Genomic DNA, 13803 nt, shown 5'->3' with positions numbered 1-13803 from the left:
TTTATAGGTTTTTGGATCAAAGGATCAAAGGATCAGAATGGTGGTAAGATTCTATATGTGTGTGACGTCATAATTCTGTAAGGCAATGAGGTTGTCACATGATATTTTTGGAGGAGGGCATTTTTCAATTTGGACAAATTATCAATAAAGTTTCAATCTCTGTTATTTTCCCCAAAAAACGTGTTGTCGTAATAATGTTTTCTAATGTAATTTGTGCCAACAGATGGCCCATTTTAAAGTTGGCTGTTACTCTGCCCAGGCTGCTACCATAGAAGAAGAATGTAGACCAATAGTACTTTAACGATGTCCGCTGATCGTTTCCGTGTAAATCTTAGCACTGCTTTAGCCGTCAAGCTAAAGGTTTAGCTTCATACTGCCATATTTTCAGAGTAACAAAATATTTAAACGGTCTCAGATCATGGTGAGTATTTGAAAAAAATGTTTATTTAATGTGAAACCTGTGATGTGGAAAGGTTAGCAAGCGTAATTTTGCCTATTGTGTTATACACGGGTGCTTACATCCGAGTAGTGTTGATCTTTTCTAAGGTCCATGGGTTTATCCAACGAGCAGCTAAGTCACCGTTATATCTGTAATTTTGTGGGCAACGTCTTAATGCAAAAAAAAAAAATCCCGAAGCAACGAAGCAAAGACTAAAAAACCCCACAATGCGTTTTTAAGCTCTCTCTGCGTTCACTGCCTCTGCAAGTGTCAAACTTCCTCGCTTTAGCTGATGCTAACCAACATTAGCGCTTACGGTTCGTATATAAACACAACTGTCAGCCCTTCACTTTTGGTGCCGGTGTTGTGCCAAAGTAGTTACCCCCGTAATATGGATTACAGATAGGGGGGGGGCACACATTTAGGCAGCCGATGCCACACAGCCTGATAAAATCTGTATCCCTCCATAACTTTTGCTGTGAATAAGACATGGTCTCCAAAGTTACTGTACTTATTGGTTATACTGAGATTGATTTTGCAAATAAACTCATTCGTGATAGCTTCGCTACAAAGTGTAAACCGAGTGTAAATTCACTGGAGAGCGACGTGTTTCCATGATCGCATCTGGTTTTACAGTATTATAGTATCAAAGTCTTTTTCTAGACAAAGTATTCCCAGCAGGTTATTTCAGTGTACACTTTAAGGTAAACTGTCTTCCACACGGCACATTACAATGTCACGAAACTAATATTAAATTCATCAAGTCTGCTGTTTTCCAGCTTTTACTCTTTATCGCGTCGACTGCAGATCAGTGACAAGTAGCGTACAGAACGGAGCTGGGCAAGTGGCTCCTCCTACTTTGCGCGCTCCCGTGAATGGGGAAACAATTTTTGACGGGGGTAACTACTTTGGCACAACACCGGCAATAAGTCGGACTCGTTCCCGGTGGGTGATGGGCTCCGCCAGGGATGCCCTTTGTCTCCGGTTCTGTTCATAATTTTTATGGACAGGATTTCTAGGCGCAGCCAAGTGGCGGAGGGCTTTCGCTTTGGTAGCCTCAGAATCTCATCTCTGATTTTTGCGGATGATGTGGTTCTGTTGGCTTCATCGGGTGAGGGCCTCCAGCTCGCACTGGAACGGTTCACAGCCGAGTGTGAAGCAGCGGGAATGAGGATCAGCACCTCCAAATCTGAGGCCATGGTTCTCAGCCGGAAAAGGGTGGAGTGCCCACTCCGGGTCGGGGATGAGTTCCTGCCCCAAGTGGAGGAGTTCAAGTATCTCGGGGTCTTGTTCGCGAGTGATGGGAGAAGGGAGCCAGAGATCGACAGACGGATTGGGGCTGCAGCTGCAGTAATGCGGACGCTGCACCGGTCCGTCGTGGTGAAGAGGGAGCTGAGTGTAAAAGCGAAGCTCTCAATTTACCGGTCGATCTACGTCCCTACCCTCACCTATGGCCACGAGCTGTGGGTAGTGACCGAAAGAATGAGATCGCGGATACAAGCGGCAGAAATGAGCTTCCTCCGAAGGGTGGCTGGCCTCTCCCTTAGAGATAGGGTGAGAAGTTCGGCCATCCGGGAGGGGCTCAGAGTAGAGCAGCTGCTGCTCCACATCGAAAGGAGCCAGCTGAGGTGGTTCGGGCATCTGACAAGGATGCCCCCTGGGCGCCTCCTGGGTGAGGTGTTCCAGGCATGTCCCACCGGGAGGAGGCCCCGGGGCAGACCCAGGACACGCTGGAGAGATTATATCTCTCGGCTGGCCTGGGAACGCCTTGGTGTTCCCCCGGACAAGCTGGAGGAGGTGGCTGGGGAGAGGGAGGTCTGGGCCTCTTTGCTTAGGCTGCTGCCCCCGCGACCCGGCCTCGAATAAAGCGGATGAAGATGGATGGATGGATGTATATAATGTTCTCTTTTTGCAGTCGAGGAGCGTGTCAAGACAGATTTCACTGCGTGTTGTACTCCTATAACTATGCATGTGACAAATAAAGGTTCTTGAATCTTCTTCGGTCTACTGGCTCTAATGGTCTCACTTCATATTACCCTCTGCCTAGCATCCTCCTCTATCACATCACCCCGTCTGCATGTCTTTCTTCACTGCATCCTCGACTCCTCTGTGGTCTTGCTCTTCTCCTGCTAGGCTACTCCATATTCATCATCGTTTTTACAGTATACCTACTATCCCTTCTCTGTACATGTCCAACTAACTGACAGTCCCTTACTTCTATCATTGCTCTTCTCTTCAAAACTCGCTTCCACCTGCTTCCTACTTTACACTACAGAGTAGGGAGAATAGGGAACATAATCTGCGAACATCATAGTCCACAGACACTGCTGCTTGACCTTATTTTTCCACCTGCCTATCACTATTGCAAAAAGGACAGGTCTCAGTGCTGAACCCTGTGGCACCCCACTCACCCTTTCTCATACATGTCCTACACCACCATCAGGTACTTCGTCGCCACTCCAGTCTTCCACATGCAATATTACAGTTCCTCTCCAGGCATCCTAGCATATGCTTTGTCTAGATAATAAGATGATAATAAAAGATAACCTATTTGCATCGAAATAAAGTAAAAAAGGTGGTGACCAGAAAATATAAGTATGGCTTCATGCCAACAAAGAGCACTATAGATGTTTCCTTTGAGAGAGGTGATTGAGAAGAATAGGGGTCAGAAGGCGTAAACCAGGTACATACATTTACTGCAGTAATCACATCTGTATATGGAAGTGACCCCAATTAAGTTTTTGGTGTTTGAAAATAATGTCATAATTCAAAAACAGCTAATAATTATTAACAACACAATCAAAAAAAACATACTGTTTTTTTGTTTTGTTTTGTTTTTTTTTAAAAAAGCATGTTTATTAGTTCACACAATGGAGTAGTGCCTCCAAACAACACCACCAAATTAAAGCAGAATGTGTCCAACACATTGTAGAACAGATGGATGAAATTCCTCCTGAACGGCATTAACAAATAAAAGAATTACAACCAAAGTTTTTTTTTCATGCAGCACATTAGTTTCCAAACCCTTTCAGTTCACAATTTTGACTTTCTCACGCACACTCTCTCACACACTCTCTCACACACACACACAAGGCAGCAGCTCTTTGCCGATGGAATGGAGCGCCGTGTGGGCATGTTCACAGTCTGCTAGACCAGAAAACTGCAGACAGTAGAACTGAAAGCTCAGGAAGTCAGTCAGAGTCGCGTTTACTTATTTGACCAGTCCAATCTTCTTTGCTTCTGTTTCATATATCAGTAACCTCCACATTTTTACTATGAAGACTTCTGCTTCTTCATCAAGAACCTAAAGACAAAAAGTTCAGTTAAACATACTATATATTACAAAGCTGAATGTATTCAATGAGTCAGCACATGTATACAATGTGACTGTCACCAACCATTTTAAGACAGACCAGTCTGGTTTTAAACTGACAGTTTTTCCTTTTTTTGGTTAGTCATCCACTTAATCGACAATGTGTGGTACAGACCATTCAAGGACCATTCAACTGGGTTTCAGTCCCAAAAGATGGATTACATATGTAAGATGTTTAAAGACTTAGGATCCAGGCAAAGTTCAACTTACCATAGCAACATCATCAAGAATACCCTGAGGAGTGCTATGTGCCATTACCTGATCAGAAAAGAAAAATATTAACTAGAGTGAGCAACAAGCCCAACAATTCAACACCACAAGCTTAAAGATACAGATAAACTTCAAAGGATAATAACTGACCTTGGAGCAGACAAAATCAACCAATGTAGCTTCCTCCTCTCCAATGTACTCTATAATCTTCTTATTAATCCACGGTCTAATGCGGCGATCCATCAGAGTCTATGGAAAGCAAATCAAAACATAACATAACTAATAACTAAAATATCAAGCTATGAAAATAAGTGCAATTTCAAAATATGCCAAGCCTTTTACCGAATCAACCATTGCCCAGTCCAAAGGATAGGAGAAGAGCTCTGGCCTGGCAGTGGGGATCTTCTCTATAAGGCTTTTTATGTGTTTCCGTTTCTCCTCTGTGTTAATGCTGCCTTTGGCCCCTGAAATTTCTGCTCCATCGAGCCCCAGACTCTTTTCATCATCACCATAGTCCAGTGGAACCAGTTTCCTTTTGCGAGGCTGCTCATCTGCCTCCTCTTCGTCAAACTTGTTGAAAACACTGTCCACAGTTGCTAATTTCTTTCGCTTTCCTGCGCTGAGCTGACTCGGACTGTTGGTGGCACCTGTAGGAGAAAAAAAAATCATCAGGAAATACTATTTACTCTGGGAAAAAGCAGTGCCATTAAACAACAGATCTGTATGTGTGTTTTGCTTCGTTGCTGTACTCACCCAGCTTGAGGCTGAGGCCAATCTTGGGCCGGTGTTCCTCTGGAGGTTGGACCTCTGGAGTGTTCTCGCCTGGAATTATGATGCCACAAAGAGACTCATTTCCGGGGGTGTTTGGAGTAACGTTTCCACTGGCAGAAGACACAGAAGGAGCAGTGGTGATTGGTCGCATGGCGGGTTTGAGTTGCGGCTTGGCTTCTTGTGAGTCCTCGCCATCGCGGTAATCATCTTCATCTGCCTCTTCCACATCGTCATCTGAATGCTGCGGGGGAACTTGAGGCTCCGGCTCCACAGGCCTTCCGGACCCCCTCTTCTCCCGCTCCTTGTGAGTTTTCTCCTGGTTCACATCCTCCTCCGGTTCAAGTTTCAGAGGTGGCTGTCGTCTGCGCTCTGCTTCCTCCTCCATCTACACAAATATGTAACACATTAAGCAACCTCAGGATATTGTTGTTGACTGGTGGACTGGCATATTAATATTAAATGCACAAACATCATTACAGAACAAGCAAAAAAGCTGTAATTCTGCAAAACAAACTAAAGATCTCTGAGTCTATCAAATGTCTTTGTCAGAGGTTAGGGAAAGTTCCAGGTGGATTTACTCTCTGTAATTCAGCATCAGGATCAGGGTGACCCTCAGCGAGAAGTCTTTGTCTAATTTCCTCCAGCTCCTCCTTCTCCCTCTTCCGGTCACGTTCATCCAACTCGATCTCCTTTTCTCTGTCACGAAGACGCTTCTGCAATGCGCTGCCCCTAAAAAAAAAAAAAAAAAAAAAAAATTAGCATTAACGTAAAGTAATGACAAAAGGCATTAAAAGCATTAAAACATTTTAAAATGCAAATTAACATAATCACCTGTAATATTTCGGGTCATCCCTGTCATCATCATAGTCTTCAAGGAACTCTTTGAGCCTTTTGGCTTCTTTCATCTGATTTTATGCACAAAATGAAACAGTAAACAGTAAATCAAGCCTTCTGTTTCCACGTATCTGAAATAATAAATAGTCTAAAACTCGTATTATGCAGCGTGGCATGCATTCTTGTATACCATTTCACGACGCCTCTCTTCTTCTCGCTCAGCATCTTTGCTATAGTCACGGGCCTTCTTCCTCTCTCTGACCTCCCAATTTTTCAGGCGCTTTAAGAAGGCACAGAAAAGAAATTCCAATCAGTAATCTGTCAAACATTAACAGTAATTTGCTTATGTGCAGTTATTTAAATGAACATTTCATCAAATCAAAATGGGAGAGATGATAAACATACTTCTTGATAAGCTGCTTCCTTATCTCTAAGCCTCCTCTCAAGTCTCCGCCGCTCATACATGTCCTCCTCATCTTCTTCGCGGTCTCGTTTTTTATCGTCTCTAGACCTCTCTCTGTTAAAATAATAATGGGTTACTGATCTGTGAAGTTCATCTTTATATCAAATGAAGTTGAAACGCAATCATTTCAAGGGTATTTGCCCATAGCCAGTGCCAACTGCTGAATACATTTCACTACAGTGTTTTCATTAGTTATTTTGTGATATGGATAGTTTCTACAAATGATCAACTGAACACAACACTCCCCAAAAATAAAAAGTTCCTTAACAGCCTCCAACAAATCCTCATTGGTTTCATTTACAGCTACCAAATGAGTCTTTCATTGTAGCGTTAAAAAAAAAAAAAAAAAAACTAAAAAACTTGCAAAGCCCTAAAGTGGGGAACAAGAATTCATATCTAGCATATCTTTAAATCACAGATAATGAATTATGTTACCAGTATTATGCCACATGCATTGATAAGTCATAACACATGTGGAGAAACTTATGAGTGGATCTTGAGGTCTGTTGTTAGAAACAGCTGGAGCCAACGACCTTTTGATTTCTCAAAGTCCAAACCGTTAGAATTAAGAGACGGCCCTTTAGATGAGTCACAACCGTTTGTGTGTGAGCCAGAACAAACCATCTTGCATTAGAACTGACCTCGATCTGCTGCGAGCTTCACTGACATCTCGACTCCTCTCCCTCTCCCGCTCCTTCGTCCTCTCGCGTTCACGATCCCTCTCTCGCTCACGGTCGCGGTCCCGGTCTCTTTCCCGCTCCTTGTCCCTCTCTCTCTCCCTTTCCTTCTCTTTCTCGCGATCGCGGCGCTCCCTCTCCCGCTCCCGCTCTTTGTCTCTCTCCCTCCTTTCTCTCTCCAGCTCCAGGCGTTCCTTTTCTTTTTTGCCTTTTTCCTCCTCCAATTTCTGCAGGAGCCCACATGGGAAAAGAAAATGAAACTGCATTAGAAGATGCAAAAGGTGAAAAAAAGATCATCATACTAAATTAAATAAACAAGTTATCGGCAAAAAATGGTTTACACTGCCGGTTTCAGAAATGCTCACGTTCTACCATGACTCATAGTTTGGGGGGAGGTTGGCTGCTCCAAGTCAGGAAGTGGTTTCCTCCAGGAAGAGTGGTCCGCAGCTTGAGCAGGTTTAATGTATATACTGCTCAATTTCAGGACACACTTATATAAAACCATAAATGACAGTATATTCTTGAAATACCTAACAAACTGGGGATGTCACAGCTCATATGAGGGGTTTCACCAAAGAAACATTTCCAGTGTTATTGTAAACACTTACAGTCTTCTTTTCCTGTGCAAAGAGATAATTTCTTGTTCTGGCTCCAGTATTTGACCTCCCTTCTTTATCAGATTTGTACAGAATAAATAACAGGCCAACTCAACCTCTGCTGTTACGATGGGCTCTATGGTGATCTGGGATTATTATCTGATATCAAAAGGCAAATAAGTACTGGTCAAACCAACATCTGAATGTTTTCCAATTCAAAGTGTACTCGTGACTGCGGATAAGGGACAGATTTGGCCTGAAATGCATATGCATAGGATTTTACTGGAAATGGGGTTTTTCATATGGCTTGTGGTAAGTAAAAAAAACAAAAACAACAAACTGAAGCCAGCTTTGAACCTTTTTTAACTTAAGGTCATGAAGATCTAACTATAAACTTGAGATCTCCACTATATAATGCACTGGTTGTACCTATAGGTGCCAAGTGGATTAAAACAAGCCTAAGCTTAACACGGCAAATGGCGTAACTAAGTAAATTACATAATCGGCCCCCACGTGTTTTCTACATGGTCATTTGAGAAGGAGGAAAGCACTGACTGCAGTGCAAGTGATCCCCTAGAGCAGTGTGGGACTTCAGTATGAAGCCAAACTACTAAATAATAATTTGAACACCATTTTATTTATCTGTAAAGGCAATCACAGCTCACTGGTTCTCACAGCCGTCCATTGACAATCTCAGTAAACAAAGTTTGACCCATTTTTCTACATTCTCACTAGATAACATTTAAATCATGTTCCACAGTCTGTTCTGGAGCTACTGGTGCAAAACTTACAGATGATGAACTAGGGTTTCAGCACTTCTCTGCCCCTACACATCCTACAGGCTACATGTAGAAGGAAAAGCAGGTCAAGAGCAAAGTCAATATAATCAGGAAAAAAAAAAGAAGTCCAAACGATTCCTGCGAAGCAGTTTCATCTTATTACAACTCATCCACATAAATAGCATCCACATCTGTTTGTTTTTAAAGTCAATGCAAATCAGATACTGCATTTCATTTTGCCACAAAGAAATTAGTGAAGCAGTCTTACCGCCAGGTTGTGGTGTCTGTCTGGTCTCACCAACCCAATTTAAAAATAAAAAATAAAAAATAAAAAAGGAAAAAAAATAAACCCTTCAGAGTCAGACCCACAGTTCAAACAGACCTGTGGCTGATTTAAAAAAATATATATATACCAGCTGGTAGCTTTGTGGATCTGGACTGGTTAACAACATAAACTACCACATGTTAAATGTGGGTCTGACAGCTATTAACTTAAAAAAAAAAGAAAAAAAAAAAAAAAAAAGGACCACAGAGGAGGAAACTACAAAACTGTAATTTAACTCAAGTCTGCTAAAGTCTGCACACCATTTTAGCATTTCTACCTTCGCTCCGAAGGGAGGGCTTTGACAGATACACATTATTTGTTTTGAAACAGTTTTTCCCTAACCTACCTACAACTTACCTCCTGTATTAAACTAGTTAGTAGTGAGTTTGAAACATACTAATTGGAAAACAATTTTAAAACATTGCCATGAGCAGGTTCCTAACATACTGTGTGTTTGATGTGGTGTGAGGCTTGTTCCCCTTTGTTGATGGAAGTTTTTTTTAGTATATAACATCAATTGTCCTCAGTTCCAGTACAAAGTCACAACGTTTTGGGTTTCGTTAGTAGCCCTATAACTTCTTTTATAAATACTGATAAGAGAACCTTGTTTTAAAAAGCGACAAAGAAAACAGTTGAATGGTATTCATACTAAAATATCCCTGCAGCTTATTCCTCCTTATTTATGTTTGCATACTTTATTTATGCATTGTCTCATTGTGGTGTAAATTTCTAAGGGTTAACAAACAAACAAAAAAAACAAACAAACAAAAAAAAAACCAAAACAGAAACAGCAAAGCAATTACTTACCTTGCAAGTCTTCAGACCGCAGAGTGCTGTGAAGGGGCGCTCCCTGCTTCAGTAATACTACAGGCTGCAGTTCAAACTGCTGCAGTGGTTAGGCTCTTTCAGGCTCTGTGTGTTTTTCAAACACGCTATTTATCATATGAGGACATGCAGAGGTTCACTGAGCTGCCCGACCTTCTTAAACATGATTCACTGTAATCACAACCTGCTAGGAATTTGTCCAGCATCACTTTTTTTGACAACCTTAGTGCAAGTCGACTGAGAGCCAGCTGCCCCTCTGCAAACCCTCCAGAAGGGAGCGCCCAAAATGAGTAGAGAAGAAATAAAAGATCATACTTACATCCTATCCTCGCAACTTTTTCCCAAAGCTGAGATTCTGAGATTCATCTTGCTCTAGTCACCAAATGAACTCTACCATATTGGTGGGGTTTAATCAATAGATTAGCTTTGGTTGGAATTTCACATTGTGTCCATGCACTCTGTGTGATGAATTTAGCTTGTGAAGAGCGAAATATTTTAGTCTCAATCAGTACTGTGAACAGTGACAACTCGTGGCCAGTTTGGAAATACTGACATGTACTATAAAGTAATCAATCGGTGGCTGAAGTATTAATGGATCATAAATCAACATCAACTACGTTCTGTACCCTTTGAATTCCACTAGCTACTCTAAGAACTTACTGACTACCAAAAGACTTTGTTTGACAGAAACAGAATAGTCTTAAACTGCAGATCCATTTTGCGTTAGAGGAATTTCTACTAACAAATGTGGAGGATTTCTTCTTCAAAACCTAAATTACACAGTAACAAGAGCAGTCTGATACATTACCTTGTGTGTGTCCCGGAATTTACTGATCTCTCTGGAAATCAAGTCTCTCTTGTCATCCTCCATCTCCATGGCATTGATATCCTCCTTACACAAAGTGAAGAGAGAAAGGAAACAAACACACTAAGCACTCCAAAAAAAAAATTTAATACTACAACAGCCAGAGCCATGCTCCAGCCCCTTCTCCTCCCCGTGTGCATCATGCAAAGACTACCTCCTCTTTCTTCTCTTTCCGCTTCTTGATGCGAGGCTGACTGTCAGGATCCTGTGAGGGAGCATTAAGCTCACTTGCATACTCTCGGATGAGGACATCTATTGCCCCCTTCACAGCCTGGTCTCTACGCAGGGTTTCTTCATCAAGAACCTCCTCTTCGTCTTCATCCCCGTTTTTCCCGCTGCCACCGACTCCCTATTGATTAGATCGAGAAAGATTTGGAGACAAGAGAGGTAAGGCTGCCAGCTTGCTAAGTTGGAAGGAATAAAAGAGGAAGACCTCAGAAGAGGTTTGTGGATTTAATAAAAGAGGAAATGGAGTGGGTTGGTGTGAAAGAGGAGGACGCTAGGAATACGATGAGATGGAGGCAGATGAGCCACTGTGGTGACCTCTAAATGTAGCTTCCAAAAGAAAAGGAAGAGTCAAAATAAAAGACAGATGAGCAGCATACCCCATTTGCACTCCTCTTCTTGGCCTTCCACTCATCTAGCTGAGCCTTAGTCTTGGCATCGACCTTCACCAACAGCTTCTTATCACCCAAGAGCAACTCATGCAGGAGTCTGAGGGCTCGCAGTGTGGATTCAGGCTCCTTATACTCACAGAAACCAAAAGCTTGCAGGAGTTAAGACGAAAACAAAGTTAGTTCACAAGGTTTTCAAATTCAGCCCACGAAGATATTTGATAACTTTTTTTTGTTAGAAAAAATGGAGTAAACATATGGGGAAAAACAAGAATCTGACATTCAATTTCAAATGTCCTAATTCTCCAAATCACTGATTGACTGACTATACCAGAGAAATGACCAAAAACCACATACATAAAATTAACATGTGAAAATAGGTCTTTAAGCATGATAAATAAGAGGGTAAGTATGTTTAACAGGATTTAAAATTCTAGGAGTGTCATCCCTGTGCACCATCCCATGCACAAACACCAAAAAAGGTTTAAAATGTGCTTTTGTTTTTGTGCTGTTACCTTGAAGTTTCCCAGAGGCACCCTGGACCCTTTTCCAGCTTAGAACAATACCACATTTCTATATTCAAAGAGAACAGAAAACAAGGATTTTTTGTGTTTAGTAGTCCAGATAATTACAATAATTAACAAGTAAATGATCACATATAAAACACCATTGTTGTATCCCTATAACAATACTTGTGATCAAATATGATGAAAACCTCACTCCTTTTTACTTTTATTATACGTTGGAGATTTGCATTTGACTAAAACAAGAATAAATGTCTGTCACCTGCAACTCCTGAACCACTGTCATCTTTTAAATATTATTATGACTGCAACCTCTAAATATTTAAAGTGCTCTCATAAAAAAAATAAAGATTTGTCTAGCTGCAGACAGATTTTATTCCAAATTGATAATTGTTTCACATGAAAAGATCACTAACGTACATTAACCGGATTATTCCAGTTGAGTAACAGTAAACTTACAGCCAGAAGCTGCCTGACCAACATGTCAGATGCCTTTTCAGAAATGTTGCCCACAAATACAGTGGTGGTGGGGCCGCCACCATCCTCCGTATCCTTGGCTCTGATCGTGCCAGGCTCTTTCTTCGGAGTCATCGGCTTCTGTGCTACAGCAACTGTGGCTGGAACGAGCACCTGCAAAATAAATTTGATGTATGCAAATGTCACTCTTATTCAGAGTAACACCAAAGCAAACCCAAAAAAATGCAAATACAACAAGCAACCGATGGCGAGCATAGGGGTTTTATTCTTTAACAATATAATATAATAATAATATTAATAATAATAAAAAAAGAATTCCACCAGGCATCATTGTTAATATGTGCAAGTATGTTTTTAATAGTAGGTAGGTTATTCAGAATGCTCCTGCTTCGAACTCACTGTGGGTGTGGGGGTCACTACACCCATATGAACCGGTATCATAGGAGTCCCTGAAAACAGAAACAAAATACAGCACTCAGTCAGGTGTTATGTATATTATAACAGATAATATACATAACTGCATGTAAAATTCCCAAAGCCAATAACAAAAAAAGTGATCTGCAATTTTAACATTTAATTTTCTGAATATTAAATGTTAAGGTAATTTTCCTGTAACATTCCTCAATCTCTCTCTCTCTCTCTCTGGGGTATTAAGTTATGTCAGTTTATTGGGCCTTTAGGTATCTTACTTCTCAACAGTTATCTATGTGCACTCATTTTCAAAGAAATTCTACCGTCAACTGATGCTTCACCCACATTATGTGGTTGTAGATTTAGATCACCCTGCTGCTTTTCCTTGAATGTCACAGAGCTGCCACTTCACAGTGTGTTCCTTAAAAAGGCTACAGAGCAAGTTTAAAAAAACTTTTCAATACCTGGTGGGACTGCAGGAGCAAAGCCTGCATACTGTGGAGGGGGGATCCTAGGTGGTAACTGTGGGATACCAATCTGCTGGCGGTTTATCGGAGGAGGATACGACATCCTGAAGACTCCAGAAACCTACCTACAGAGGAGAAAAGATATTTAGCAAATTAGCAAAACATCAGAGGAACATTTCTTTATGTCCTCGGGCTTTTGTTAAGATCATGACAGTAGTATTTTTCACAAGGATAGACAAAATGATCGTTAGTATGACCAACTGAGCAGGTAGGATATCTGCTCACCCACGTAAAAGCAGCTACATTAACTAGCTAAATTAGCTGAGACTGGCTAACGCTACTCTGTGGCCTTGCTGCTAAATATTAGCTGCAGCGGTCAAGCACGGATTTACCTACCCGGTACACCAAGAGTAAAATAAAACTGGAGCCTAATTACGGAGTTAATTGTCCAAATAAAGCCCAGTTAAAGTCAACTGACAGAAAAGCCCAACGCTAATGATTAGCGTTGTAATTTTCATCGGTGAGCAACGAGAACCTCTACGGATACAAATAACTGGGACCGATTCTTTTCCGAAATGAATCATGGGAAAACATCGTCACACGTTTTCTTTGTTGCCCTGTTTTTAGTCTGGCAGGCAGGAAACACACCCGCGTGTCCTAAATAAAAAATAACGGGACTTTACAAATGTGCTAAATAAATAAAAAATAAAAAAAACAGAACAGTTATCTGAACTTTGCTTTCAATGTGGAAAAAAATAGAGAGGGAAAAATATGACAAAGGATTCTAAAATATAAAAAGGGGTTGATCATAGAATTAGAGACATTAGCTTATAGAACAAATTAAATATACATATTTATTTGTGTAGTAAATGGTAAATGGCCTGTATTTGTATAGCACTTTACTTAGTCCCCAAGGACCCCAAAGCGCTTTACACTACATTCAGTCATCCACCTGTTCACACACTGGTGATGGCAAGCTACATTGTAGCCACAGCTACGCACTTTGTAAATGTTTTCTATGAGAAATGTGGATTACATTGTTAGTTAATGAAAATTAAGACTGATACAATCAGAATAACATTTATAATTTGTTGCAAATTACTATACACTATGTGTCTAGTTATATACAGTGCAAAAGCCTTGAGCCATCCTA

At 41.1% G+C, this 13803-nt stretch overlaps 1 protein-coding gene across 2 annotated transcripts; it reads right to left on the bottom strand.

Moving 5' to 3' along the window:
* Nucleotides 1-3280: 3280 nt before the first annotated feature.
* rbm25a (RNA binding motif protein 25a) lies at nucleotides 3281-13213 on the bottom strand. Of its 2 annotated transcripts, none has more exons than XM_085342909.1 (18): nucleotides 13047-13213; nucleotides 12648-12775; nucleotides 12172-12221; nucleotides 11755-11925; nucleotides 11287-11344; nucleotides 10763-10923; nucleotides 10312-10506; nucleotides 10101-10184; nucleotides 6732-6994; nucleotides 6033-6144; nucleotides 5818-5907; nucleotides 5625-5698; nucleotides 5372-5522; nucleotides 4776-5178; nucleotides 4365-4669; nucleotides 4173-4271; nucleotides 4023-4070; nucleotides 3281-3743 (listed from the first exon to the last, which is right to left on the bottom strand). In XM_085342909.1, the coding sequence occupies exons 2-18, from the start codon at nucleotides 12751-12753 to the stop codon at nucleotides 3651-3653; spliced, it is 2463 nt and encodes an 820-aa protein (XP_085199035.1). In that variant the 5' UTR covers nucleotides 12754-12775; nucleotides 13047-13213; the 3' UTR covers nucleotides 3281-3650. The 2 variants fall into 2 exon arrangements, with proteins under 2 accessions (XP_085199035.1, XP_085199036.1); XM_085342910.1 differs by having other exon boundaries at nucleotides 10101-10181.
* Nucleotides 13214-13803: the final 590 nt, after the last annotated feature.

The sequence above is a fragment of the Diplotaxodon limnothrissa genome, linkage group LG19, assembly GCF_057381915.1.
Source record: "Diplotaxodon limnothrissa isolate DT_005_m linkage group LG19, D_limnothrissa_male_GT1.1, whole genome shotgun sequence".
Classification (NCBI taxonomy): domain Eukaryota; kingdom Metazoa; phylum Chordata; class Actinopteri; order Cichliformes; family Cichlidae; genus Diplotaxodon; species Diplotaxodon limnothrissa.
The sequence above is the reverse complement of the archived record's forward strand: the minus strand, read 5'-3'. Positions and strand labels throughout refer to the sequence as shown.